General features: G+C 70.6%; 2 protein-coding genes across 2 annotated transcripts; both read right to left on the minus strand.

Annotated features, from left to right (window-relative positions):
- Positions 1-673: 673 nt before the first annotated feature.
- SPAG5 (sperm associated antigen 5) lies at positions 674-8,326 on the minus strand. Its single transcript, XM_035561206.2, has 24 exons — positions 8,291-8,326; positions 7,737-7,826; positions 6,317-6,915; positions 6,036-6,228; positions 5,664-5,783; positions 5,462-5,554; positions 5,048-5,182; positions 4,726-4,845; positions 4,478-4,570; positions 4,231-4,365; positions 4,000-4,093; positions 3,822-3,915; positions 3,658-3,739; positions 3,184-3,317; positions 2,753-2,918; positions 2,548-2,671; positions 2,372-2,455; positions 2,157-2,280; positions 1,837-1,948; positions 1,532-1,612; positions 1,312-1,455; positions 1,137-1,211; positions 933-1,013; positions 674-854 (listed from the first exon to the last, which is right to left on the minus strand). The coding sequence occupies exons 1-24, from the start codon at positions 8,324-8,326 to the stop codon at positions 741-743; spliced, it is 3,123 nt and encodes a 1,040-aa protein (XP_035417099.2). The 3' UTR covers positions 674-740.
- A 319-nt stretch (positions 8,327-8,645) lies between these two features.
- On the minus strand, positions 8,646-11,903 carry RSKR (ribosomal protein S6 kinase related). The gene is given in 11 exon segments (XM_050716660.1): positions 8,646-8,879; positions 8,952-9,062; positions 9,137-9,225; positions 9,295-9,520; positions 9,601-9,641; positions 9,760-9,867; positions 10,548-10,617; positions 10,742-10,810; positions 10,891-10,974; positions 11,573-11,770; positions 11,853-11,903. Coding segments are annotated over 11 exon segments (1,281 nt in total).
- Between the last annotated feature and the right edge of the window lie 464 nt (positions 11,904-12,367).

Genomic DNA, 12,367 nt, shown 5'->3' on the forward strand with positions numbered 1-12,367 from the left:
TCCAGCCCCCTGCGAGCGAGGAGGGGTGCGGTGCCCTGAGCCACCAAGACGGCCCCAGTAAATAAAGGGATGCAGGGTGGTGGTAGAGGGCAGGGGAAGGTGACCCCTCCGCCCGCGGGAGAAAGGGGCCGTTAAAAACCAGAGCACTTGTTAGAGCGCAGCTATTTCGGGCAGCGGTGGCGGAGGGAGGCGCAGGGGGGGCCCTCGCAGCGGCAGGGAGCATCCTTGGGGCCGGGAAGGGCTGGAGGGAGATCCCACAGGAGCTGCCCTAGTAGGGAAGGGGGAGGGAGGGAGAGGAGGCTGGAGCTGCACTGGGAATAGGGGGGACCCTATAGGAGCCCCCCTTTAAGGCTTCAGGGTTGGAGAACTCCTAGCCCCCCGGGATGCTGCATGGGGGAGCTATAGGGCCCCCTACAACAGATGTAGGGGCACAACATCCAGCTTCCCATCCCCTCCCCGCACGCCCCTAAGCTGGGGGGGGAACACACAGAACTTGGGGGGGGGAAATCTAGGCCAGGAGGAGGAGCGGGGGGCCCCGGGGAGGGAAGCTGGGTCAGTCCGGGCACGGCAGGGTAGGAGCCTTGGGAACGCGGTGCCTTATTGAGAGCAAGTGCCGGGGGGGGGGAAGCAGGAGCCAATTGTCCCAGGCACGGCACAGGGAGGCAGCGGGGTGAAAGCCAACAAAACTTTACTCAATAAATAATTACAGAGTTAAGAACAGGAAGGGTGCGCACCACGGGCTATAGCGGCTCGGTGGCTTCCTTGCTGCCACCGCTCGGCTTCAGGCCCAGGTACCGCAGCAGGCCGGGGAGCTCCTGGCAGCCCGGTGGCAACTCGGGGAGCGACGACAGGACCTGGGGACAGCAGCGCTGTTAGCGCGGGGGGTGCTGCGCTCGCAGGAGGGACGAGCGCCCTGGCAGGGCTCAGCTCACCTCCTTCACCTTCTCCTGCATCTCCTCGTGGGTCCTCAGAAGCTTCTGGCTGTGACGGAGCCTCAGCTCCAGCCCTCGGACCTGGGGGGGGTGGGGGGGGGGGGGGTGGAGATGCCATGAGGAGGCATTAAAGGGCAGGGAAAGGTGTTGTAGGGTGGGAGAGAGGGGATGGGAGCTGCCACGACCCCTCACAGCTCCCGGTACCTGCTCCAGGTACTTGTCTGAGAGCAGCAAGTTCTCATCCTCCTTCTCCAGGAGAAGCAAGCGCAGTTTGTCCACCTGCGAGGGGAGCGAGGGGGAACGATGTCTCCCCAGGGCCTGAGGCCTCCCCATGGTGGGGACAAGGCCTCTCCTCAGGCCCCGCTCTCCACGGCCTCACCTCCTGCCGCAGCAGGACCCGCTCCTGGACGTGGGCAGCATCCACCTTGGGCTCCTGGCCCCGCATCTCCTCCCACAGCACCTTGGCCTCCGTCTCGGCGCGCTGCAGCGAGCGCTTCAGCTGGGAGACCTCCCCCTTCAGCCTCTGCAGAAGGAAGAGATGCTAAGGGGGGCCCGGCGGCCAGCAGGACCCCCCTGGCACCCCCTGGCCCCACACGCACCGTCACTTCCCCGCTCTTGTCGATGAGTTGCAGCATCTTCTCTTCCTGCTGTTTCACAACGTCCTGCAGCTCCTTCTCGTTCTGCAGGGGACAAAATGGGGGGAACGGTGTCAGGCCTGGTGTCCCGTGTCCCCCCCCCCCCCCCATGGCACCGGGTTGCTCACATTTGAGGTTATCCGAGCCCGGAGCGCCCACGGGGCAGCACGGTGCCGGTCACCCAGATTCCCAGTGTCCCAGATCCCAGCCCCGTCCCAGTTCGGCTCTGCCCTGGGGTGAGCACTGGCCCAATTTTGGCAGGGGCTCACCTGTAGCTTGCCCCGCAGCGCCTTGTTCAGCTTGGCAATGGTGGCAGCCTGGGCGTCCGTCCTCTCCTGGCTCTCGGCAGTCACCTCCTCCAGCCTGAGCTGCAGGTCGGAGCTGGGGGGGGGACACACAGCATGGCTGAGCATTTGGGGGGGCACAATCCAAATCCCCTCCCAGTGCTCCCAGCCCACGGGGACAGAGGCCGGCCCATGCCCACCAGCTGCAGGGAGCCCTTTAGGATGAGTGCTCTGCTCAGAGCCAGGGTGGGAGGCACCCCGGGGTGCTGTCTGTGCCCAGCAACCCCCGGCCCCCCCAGACTCACATCTCAGCCTGCAGCGCCTTGAACTCGCTCTGCTCCAGCTCCTGGATGCGGGTGCTCAGCAAGGAGAGGTCGGAGACCACAGCCCTCAGCTCCGCCACCCTCTCCATCAGGCCATCCTCGGGCTCTGCAGGCAGGGGTTTGTCACTGGGGTGGGGGGGACGGGACGATATGTGGGGCAACCCCACCGTGATGCACAGGGTGCGACACCGCGGTACCTGCTCGCTTTGGCGTGGAAAAAATTTTATCCTTGGTAGGCTTCATCCTTGGTACACTCCCAAATCCGGCAGCCTCATCGGTATCTGCGGGAGGCGAGGGCAGAGGTGCTGTGCGAGGGGTGGGGGGGACGGGACCAGCCCTCACCCCCCACCCAGGGGGTCCCCGAGGAGCTCACCTCTCCCCGACACCGCTTTCAGGACACTGCCCACAAAGGAGTCCCCGGCACGGTACGGGGTGCGGCGGGCGGGCGTCCGCGGTGCTGGGGTCCAGGTTCTGCTCCTCGACGGGGCATCATTGTCCTTTGGGAGGGAGGAGCGTGGTGTCAGGGTGCTGCTCCTGCTGCTTGTTCGTCCTCCTGCCCCCCCAGGGCCCCGACCTACCTCCTCTTCCAGAGCGGCTCGCAGGCAGTCAGCCAGTTCCTGCAGCCTCAGCTTGCTCTCGGCGATGTCTGCCAGGCACCAGGAGACCTTCTCCCTCTTGAGCTGCAAGTCCAGGAGCTCGGCCTTGGTGCTCTCCAGCTCCTTGAGGAGGGCGGCTCGCTCATCCCTGCATGAGGGGGATGGCGTGAACAGTGCATCTCCCCCCCTAGGGTGGGACAGGAACGTTCTCCAGGGTCCCCCCACAACCCAGGGGGTGCAAACCCCACTGCACTGGGTGCTGGCAGGTCTTGGGTTGCCCTACAACCTCTCCCCCCCACTTGGGGAACTGGTTCAGCTGGAGCAGCAGCGACCAGAGCCACAAACCCCACCCCAAGGGGCCCGATTTCCCCAAAACAAGGGGTTCAAGCAGCACTGATAGGCGTGGGCCGTACTGCAGGCACTGGTGGGACTCCTTCAGCTCCTCGTGCTGCAGGCTGCACTCCTGCAGCTCGGCCAGCGTGGACTTGAGCTTGGCCTCCACCTCCATCAGCTGCCTGCGGGACATGCGGTTCTCCTGGTCGAGGAACTGCGGGGGGACACGGCCGTGAGCATATAGTTAGCTGGTGGGGGGGGGACACCACTGCAGCCCCCCCGTGTGGTCCCACCCTGATGAGGGGCAGCTCCATCCCCCGCAAACGACCCCCAGAGGGGCCAGGGACTTGCACCCTGGGCATGGGACGGGCCCGAGGGAAAGCAAAGCAGCGTGACTGCAGCCAGGGGAATTATCCCCGGCAGCCGCGCCCCCGCGGGAAGCATCGCCGGGCGAGCAGCCCTACGTGCGGGATGGCAGCGCCGAGGGCTGATCCCGCTCCTGGCCGGCTGCCACCCGGCGGCACGTGACGGCGCAGTCAGCGTCAGGCTCCTACCTCCCGGCACTCCGCCGCCTCCCGCAGCTCCCGGCTCAGCTCGCCACGCTCCCGCTGCAGGGCATCCTGCTCCCTCGCCAGCCTGATGGGGATGGGATGGGTGTGAGGGGACCCCACGGGGACATTTTGGGGACAAGGGGAGGACGGAGGGGTGCGGAACCCACCAGGATATCTCCTCCTTCTGGTCCTTGTTCTCCTGCTGGAGCGTGTCCCGCTCCTGCTGCACGCTGGCCAGCTGCTTCATCAGGGTGCCCAGGTCTGCAGGGGCAGAGCTGTGAGCGTGGGGACCGGCTCCAGCCTCCCCCCTGCTCCCTATCCCGACATCCCCATGTGTTCCCCTACCTGCACCAAGGCGTGAATTGGCCACCGTCAGCTGCTCCACCTGAGCCACCGCGTCCTGCAGGGCCACCGAGGTCTCCTCCAGCTGGTGGGACGCCTGCAGGGACACAGGGCTCATCCCTGCTCCTCCAGCACCGCTCCCAGCCCACGCTGAGCCATTTTCATACGCCTTTCACCATAGAATCCCCCCACATGCCCAGAGAGAACCCCCTGAGAACCACACAGCCCCGTTACCTCCTCCTTGGCTCGAAGGGCTTCGTCCGCTCGCTGCTGCGCCTCGTCCCGCTCCCGCAGGCGGCTCCGCAGCGTGTCGGGCACGCTCTGCAGCGCGGCCGTGCACCGGGACACCAGGGCCCTCACCTGCTCCCGCTGCGAGGGGACAGCCCCGGGGGGAACGGGGTCAGGGCAGGAGGGGACGGGGCTGGCAGCCGGGCTGACCGCGGTACCCGGAGAAGCATCGCCCAGCCAGGACAGCCCTCACCTCGTCGTCCAGCGCCCTCCGTTCCTCCTGCAGGTTTTCAAAGGTGACGTCTACGAACTCGCGGAAGGGCTGAGCCTCTGCAGCCAGGGAGGCCTGCGGGAGAGGAGGGTGAGGGAAGAGAACAGAGGGAGGCAAGCGCCAGCCTCAGGCCGTGGCAGAGCTGCTCAGAGCATCGTCGCCCGAACCGGGGCTGTGGCTGCACCCGCAGAGCCCGCAGGGACCTGGGGGGACCTGCACCCATCCTGTACCTGCTGGTGGATGGCACCTTCCAGCAGCATGCCCAGCTCTCGCTGGGACGCCAGGCTCTGGTCCCGGGCGCTGATCTGGGCGCTGGCGTGGGAGCGGAAAGCCTCCAGGAAGGCATCACACTGCGGAGGGACGGGCACAGCTCGGGGCACGGCCTCACCACGGGGCAGCTCCCACGGTGAGCCATCCTCCTGGGGCAGCTGCTCCTGGCCGCACGTCCCCCCATTCCCCATGGACAGATGGACGTGGGACTCCCAAATCAACGGGATGGGACACGGGGGCTGCAGAGGCAGCTCCTAAGCACCCCAAGGGCTGCCCCGTTACCTCCTCCTTGGCTCGAAGGGCTTCGTCCGCTCGCTGCTGCGCCTCGTCCCGCTCCCGCAGGCAGCTCCGCAGCTTGCCGGGCACGTTCTGCAGCGCGGCCGCGCACCGGGACACCAGGGCCCTCACCTGCTCCCGCTGCGAGAGAAAACAGCCCCGAGAGGAGGCCCTGAGAGGAGGCCAGCACCGGGACGGCCTCCAGCTGCCACGCGCCAGCTCCCTCGCCCATGTCCCCAGGCTGCGTCTGTGGCACAAGCCTGGGCGCAGGAGGAGCCGCTTCCAGCAGCCTCCAGACACACGCTGGGTGCTTCCAGCTGCCTCCAGCAGCCCCGGAGCCCAGAAAAAACCCAGGTGCCCTGGCTACCTATGCCATGAAGGGCCAGACACGGGGCGGCCAGCCCGGCTGCGTGCGCTCACCTCCTGGGCCAGGGCTCCCCGATCGTCCCGCAGGCTCTGCAGAGCGCCCTCCGTGAGGCTCCGCAGCAGGAGGCCCTGCCCGGCCCAGGCGTCCTGGGGAAGGGACGAGGACACCGAGGCTCAGGACGTGCCAGCACCGGTGGCACCGGGCACGTAAGGTGCCCGGCTGAGTCCCACGTGCTTGCCACGCGCCCCGACGCACCATCGCCTCCGCCGCCCGCGCCAGCTCCCGCGCCAGGTCCTGCTCGGCGCCCCGCTGCCGCTGCAGAGCCTGGGTCTTCCTCCGCAGCTCCACGTAGAGGCCGTGGTAGATCTGCTCCTCCTAAAGGGGGGCACGGCAGGGCAGGCTCTGCACCCCAACACCTCCCCATCTCCCCGCAAGCGCTGTGCCACCCGCTCCCACGGGACCGGCTCATCCCCTCCCCGTGCGCCTGCCGCAATATTTGACCACGGAAAGGGCTCAAAAAGGGCAAATTAATCGGCTTGGTGGTGCAGCCAGGTGCGATAACGCGGCTGGAGCAGCACGTGATGGGACGCAGCCCCAATTTTCTTCCACCTAGGGCTCCCCGCTTACCCCCCGGGGCCGGGTGACGTCCGTCTGGGTGTGGGCTTCCCGCTGCTCGGCCGGCCCCACGGCGGGGAGCGGCCGCTGGCTCTCCTGCCAGCCGCGCAGCTGCAGCGAGAGCGCCTCGATGATGATGAGGGTGCTCTCCAGCCGCCCCTCCAGCTCCGCCCGCGGCAGGGACCTCAGCTGCTCCCGGGGACAGCTGGGGAGACAGAGACAGCGAGCCCCAGGGCTTGGGGAGTGGACGCCGCAGGGGTGCCACATCCCCGTACCCCCGTGGGGACACGTACTGCCAGAGCAGCGAGTCGGTCTCGGCGGCGCTGTCCTTGGCGCGAGCCGGTGCGGCTGTGCCGGTGCTCCTGTCCTGGCGCTCCCGCGGGGTCATGACGGTGCCGGTGGCCGCGGTGGACACCGGGGTGACGCTGGTGCCAGTAGCCATGGTGGGCACCGGGGTGACGCTGGTGCCCGTGGCCATGGTGGGCACCGGGGTGACACTGGTGCCGACGTCCCGCCGCGGCACAGACAGGGGGAGGCTGTGCCGCAGGGACTCCAGCAGGGACGAGGCGTGGAGGCTCCTCTCCAGCCACACCAGCGGCAACGCCCAGGATATGGCCCCCGGGGACGGCTCCGACGCGGGGACAGGGGCGGCCGCTGGCTCAGCCGAGGGGATGGGGGTGGCCACTGGTTCAGACCCTGCGGGCTCCAACTCGGCTGCCTCGTTTTGGGGGGGGCTCTGCTCCGGCAGGGCAGGGGTTGGGGGCGTGGCGGTCCCAGGGGTGCTGGGGCAATTGGGGAGACCCGTACCCCCATCGCTAGACGGGGGCTCGGGTCCCACGGGGCTGCAGGAGAGGTCGGCGGGCGCCGCGCGCCACCCGTGGAAGGGAGCCTCCTGCGGGGTGGAGGTGCCGGGGGGGCCCGGGGCGCAGGAGGAGGCTGGGCTGGTGCCGCCGGGGGGGGCCGGGGGGGGGGCTGCCGGGGGTGCAGGGGCTGCAGGGCGCTGAGCTGATGATGCTGGGGGGGCCTGGGGTGAGGGGGAATGAGGGGTCAGGGGAATAGGGCACCAAGGGGGTGCTGCTGGGGGGGGCAGGGAAGCAGGGTCCTGAAAGAAGGCTGCTGGGGGTCCCTGGGGGGGCACTGCAGGGGGTCCCTGGGGGGGTGGCCTCTGGGGCGGTGTCACCTGGGGGCTCCGGGGCATCAGGCCCCAAGGCGGCACTGCTGGGGGGCTCTGGGGGGCCGCTGGGGGACCCCGGGGTGGTATCAGCAGGGGGGGGCTCTGGTGCCTCGGCCCCCAAGGGGACATGGCTGGGGGACCCTGGTGGGGTGGGGGGCCCTAGGGTGACATTGCCTGGGGGGGGCTCTGGGGGGGCACCGCTGGGAGGCTCTAGGTGAGGGGGGCACAGGATAACACCGCCGGGGGGCCCCAGGGTGAGGCGGCTGGGGGGGGGCCGGGTGCAGGACACCGGGGTGCTGCCGTCATGGTCCTATGGGACACGGGGGGGGGGCGGTCAGGACATGGGGGGGGGCAGGACCACCCTGCCCCTCCCCTCCAGCACTCCCATAGCCACCTCCCCACCCCCCCCAGCACCCATACCTGCCCCCCCCATTAATCCCAGCTCTCCCAGCACCCCCCAGCCGCCCCCCCCCAGCTCCCCAGCACCCCCCGTTCCGCCCCCCCCCAGTTATCATTCCCGCCCCCCCCCCCGCACCGACCTTGAGCCGCAGGCGGCGGAGCAGCGGGGTGAGGCTGGTGCGCTCCGCGCCCGGCTGCAGCCGCAGCTCCTGCAGGGGCCGCCGCTGCGCCTGGGGGGGGAGGGGATTACCGGGGGGTTACCGGGGATCGAGGGGGGGGCAGTCACCGGCAGCACCAGCGGAACCCCCCCGGGACCTAACGGAGCCTCCAACCGCCCCCGGGCAACAGCGCACGGGGATTCCTGGAGCACCCCCCAGCAATAAGAACACGGAGGGACCCCCCTGGGGACCGGGACCGGGACCGGGACCGGGACCGGGACCGGGACCGGGACCGGGACCGGGACCGGGACCGGGACCCCCCCCGCCCTCCCGGTGCCCCGCACTCACGGCGGGGACGCGCGCCGCCCGCATGGCCCCGCTCCGCGCCCGCTCCGCTCCGCGCCGCCGCCGCCGCCCGTTTGAAAACCCCGCGCGGCTCTGATTGGTCCCGCGCCTCACGCGTCACCGGGGCGGGGGTGGGCGGGGCCAAACCGGCAAGTGGGCGTGGCTACGGACGTGACGCGCGCTGTTATTACCATAGTGGGCGTGGCTACGCGCGACGCCCCGCCCATCTGGCGGGAAACAGCCGCGGCGCTGCGCGGCGCCCAGCACGGGGCCGCCACGCGTGGGGCCGGGGGGACCGGCTCCGTGCCGCCCCCCGACCCCTTCCCGTTCCCTTCCTGGTCCCCAGCCCCTGCCCGAGCACAAGGGACCCGGCCCCGCACCACCACCCCCGGGGAGCATCCGCAGCGGTTCCCGAGGGTGCCGGGTTTATTGCGCCCGTGGGGAGATGCACACGGCGCTGGGGGCCGCCACCGGGGGCCCAGCCGCTGCCGGGGGGAGGTCTGGGGGGTCCCTGAGCGATGCGAGGGGTCCGGTGGTGGCAGCAGCTCAGCCGGGCCAGGGCCGGTCTGGGGGGGCCGTGGCGGTGAGGTCGCAGTCGAAGTCGTCAAAGGTGGAGGGGTCGGGGGTGGGAGACGGGGGCGCTGGGGGGCGCGGGGCCACGGCCACGGCCACCGGGTCCTTCTGCAGGAGTTCGGCGTCGAAGGTCACCCCCCGGAAGAAAGGGTGGTCCTGGAAGTGGTGGAGGTAGCGCAGGCGGCGCAGGGGGTTGTGGCACAGCAGCTGGGGGAGGAGAGAGGAGGGTGAGCGGTAGGGACCCCCCTGGGGACCCCCAACCTGGGGGGCGAGGGCTACCTCAGCCAGCAGCCGGGCCAGCGCGGGGCTGAGCGCAGGGGGGCTCGCGTAGCTGCTCCGGTTGACGCGCTCCAGCATGGCCATATGGTCCCCCGCCGGTGCCACCGGGAACTGGGGGGCAAGGAGCAGGTTTAGGGGCTCTGTAGGGTGCCCCTAGCTCCCCCCTTGCACCCCACGGAGCTCACCTCCCCACTGGCCAGGGCGAAGAGCAGGACTCCCAGGGACCACCAGTCGGCTGCGTGGCTGTAGGGGCCCCCACTCAGTACCTCTGGGGCTGTGGGGATGAGGGGGTGAGGGGCTGGGGTGGATGTGTCCCCACCACCACCCCCTGCCGCCCCCTTACCCATGTACTGCAGGGTGCCGCAGATGGTGTGGGCCCGCTCGCCCCACCGCAGGTGCCGGGAGAGGCCGAAGTCGGCGAGTTTGAGGTGCCCTGCAGGGCAAGATGGCGAATGGGGCCCCAACAATGGATGGGGTGTCCCCATGGATGGGGTGTCCCCACCCTAGTGCCACCAGACCCTTACCTCTCTCATCCAGGAGGATGTTCTCCATCTGAAATTAAACAGGCGCTGGGGTGGCCGATTTGTGCCAGGGGGTGCAGAGACCCCCCCGCCATCCTCTGTCCCCCCGCAACCCCGCTGTCACCCACCTTCACGTCTCTGTGCACGATACCCAGGTCGTGGAGATACACTGGGGACAAGACAAAGCCATCAGAGCTGGGGGTCCCCTCCCCATGCCATGCCCTCTGCCACCCCCATGGCACCCAGCGGGCGGCTGCCCCCCCAGGGAGGGCTGAGCCCTCACTCACCCAGCACCAGCACCAGCTCGGCGGCGAACAGGCGGACGGTGGCCTCGGCGAAGCGCCCGGCGGCGCGCCACAGCGCGTGCAGGTCCCCGGTGCTGCAGTAGGTGCACACTGCCAGGACACGTCACCGGCCTTGTGACGGGCACCGAGGTGACACGGGCACCACGGCCACGTGGCCACGAGGGCCGTGCCTTATGGTGACATGAGTGCTGGGTCTGTATGGGCAGCGAGTGGCACAAGCACCAGGACCTTGCGGGCACCAGGACTCTGTACTATGGTGACGTGGGCTCCAGAGCCACGGGGACACCAAGGTGACACAGGCACCAGGGCCACACGGGCTCTGTGGCCACAAAGGTGGCACGTCCCTGAGCGATGCGAGGGTCCCGGTGGACCCTACAGCACTATGGCTATGTGGGCACGAAGGTGACACAAGCACCACGGCTAAACGTGTACCAAAGTGACGCAGCCCCTGGGGCGCACAGAGCCACCAGGAGTGCACCCACGCGGGCACCGCGGTGGCACAGCCACCAGAGTGGTGACACAGGAGAAGTGACAGGACAGACCCGGGGGCCAGAGCAGCCCGTTTGTCCCTGCTGCGCTCGTCCCCATCCCCGTCCCCGCGGTGGCTGCGGGCTGGGAGCTGGCAGCCGAGTGCCTCGGTCCCCGCGGGCAGCGTGCAGAGCGGGGGGAGCACGCGCGTGTGCGGGGACACGTGTGCGGGCAGCGGGGACACGTGCGCGGGCGGGGGGGGGGGGGGGCCAGGGCGAGCCCGCGGGCAGATGGTCACTCACTGATGAAGAGGTGGCGCTGGCCCTGCCAGCTGTCCCCCAGGCCGTGGACAAACGGGTGCCTGACCTGTCTCTGGGGACACAAAGCAGAGAGGGTGAGCGGCCCCTGGGGTAGGGGGGTTCACGGGGGGGCCCCCACTCGTGCCACCCTCCCTCTGCAGCCCGTGGGATCCCCCCCGCGCTCCAATCCCCCTCACCTGGATGCTGACTTCTTCCTTGCACTGCTTCAGGGTGTCGCGGCGCAGCACCTCCACTTTGGGCATGACCTGGGGGGGCGATGGGGGTGTCGGGGAGGGGGGGGGGGGGGGCCGGGATGGGCACCCCCAGACCTCAGGGCAGCACCCACCTTGACGGCGCAGACCTTCTCCCGCCCACAGTCCAGCACTTTCAGGATGGTCCCGAAGGAGCCTTTGGCCACCAAGCCCAGGATCTGGGGGGAGCGGGAGCTGAGCACCCCCACGGAGACGGGCTGCGGGGTGCCCGGCGTGGGGCAGGCCGTGGGGTGCTTCCACGGGGAGCGGGGTCCTGCGTGGGGTGAGGTGGGGGGCGTTGGGGGGGGGGGGGGCACAAAGCGGGCGGGGGGGGCACACAGGGACCGGGGGAGGGCGCGTGGGTACCCCCGTGGGACGCGCGGGGACCTGGGGAACAGGGGGCGTGGGGCGCACGGGTGGACACGGGTGGGGGGAGAAGGGGACCCGGTAGGAGGGTCGGGGGCTCCGGTAGGGGTGCACGGGGACCCCGGTACGGAGCGCAAGGAAACCCGGTAAAGACGGGCGGCGACCCCGCGAAGAGGCACGGGATGGCGGCACAGGACGCACGGGGACCCCGGTAGGGCGCACGGGGACCCCGGTAGGGCGCACGGGACACTCGGGGACCCCGCTGGGAAGCAGAGGGAGCCGTCCCGGGGTGCGAGGGGACCCGGCGGAGGACGCCGTATAACGCACGGGACCCCCGGCGGGAGGTGCGGGCTCCCCGGTCGGACGCACCGGGCCCCCCGGTAGGTCGGGGGGGGGTCCCCGGGCAGGCACCTTGAGCTGCTGCTGGCGGCCGGAGGGGCGAACGGGGAACTCCGGCAGGAAGAGCGAGACGAGCTGCGGCAGCGGCCAACCGGGCAGCGGCGGCTCCTCGGCAGCCAGGGCGAGCCCCGGTCCCGGTCCCGGCCCCGGCCCCGGCCCCGACCCGGCGCGGCGCAGCAGCGCCCGTACCCACGGCCCCACGGCGCGGCCCTGCGGACCCGGGGGCAGCCGTCAGCGGGGGAACACCCCGGGGATGGGGAAGGGGGAACGGGGGGGGGGCCACCGCACGCACCTGGGGGGGTCGCACCGGGGCCGGCCCCGGCCCGCTGCTGGCTGCTCCCATCGCGCCGCGCCCCGGACCCGGTAATCGCCGCCTTACATAACCCCGCCCGGCCCCGCCCCGCCCGCCCCCCGGACCCCCCCTTCTCCGCCCCGACCGCTCACGACCCCCCCCCCCCCCCCCCCCCCGCCCCGGGAACGGGCAGCGGGGCTCCCGGTGCGCCCCCCGCGGTATCCACCCCGTGCCTGCAGCGGGCATGGATTGGGGACCCCCCTTCTCCCCAGTACCCCCCCCCAGTACCCCCCCCACCCCCCCCATTTTACAGCAGCCCCCCCAGCCCCGCGGCTGCCCCCAGCTTCAGAGGACAACGGGGTAACGGCATCCCAGGGTCCCTGACCCCCAGACCCCCGAGGGGCTCCCGGAGGAGCTGGATGAGTGCAAGGGCTGAGGGGGGGGGGGCACTGCCAGGGACCCCCAAAGTGGGGGAACGCCGCTGGAGGGCCAGGGGGTGAAGCCACGAAGTCAGG

The sequence above is a fragment of the Cygnus atratus genome, unplaced genomic scaffold, assembly GCF_013377495.2.
Source record: "Cygnus atratus isolate AKBS03 ecotype Queensland, Australia unplaced genomic scaffold, CAtr_DNAZoo_HiC_assembly HiC_scaffold_151, whole genome shotgun sequence".
NCBI lineage: Eukaryota > Metazoa > Chordata > Aves > Anseriformes > Anatidae > Cygnus > Cygnus atratus.

What these genes read in the sequence shown, in the direction of transcription:
- SPAG5 (XM_035561206.2), bottom strand. Translation starts at nt 8,326, where the DNA reads ATGGGCGGGGCGTCGCGCGTAGCCACGCCCACTATG. An exon ending in GCGTAGCCACGCCCACTATG is followed by an intron (nt 7,827 to 8,290) that starts GTAATAACAGCG and finishes CTCCCCCCCCAG; the next exon opens with GCGCAGCGGCGGCCCCTGCA. An exon ending in ACGTCACCCGGCCCCGGGGG is followed by an intron (nt 5,784 to 6,035) that starts GTAAGCGGGGAG and finishes GCCCCCCTTTAG; the next exon opens with GAGGAGCAGATCTACCACGG.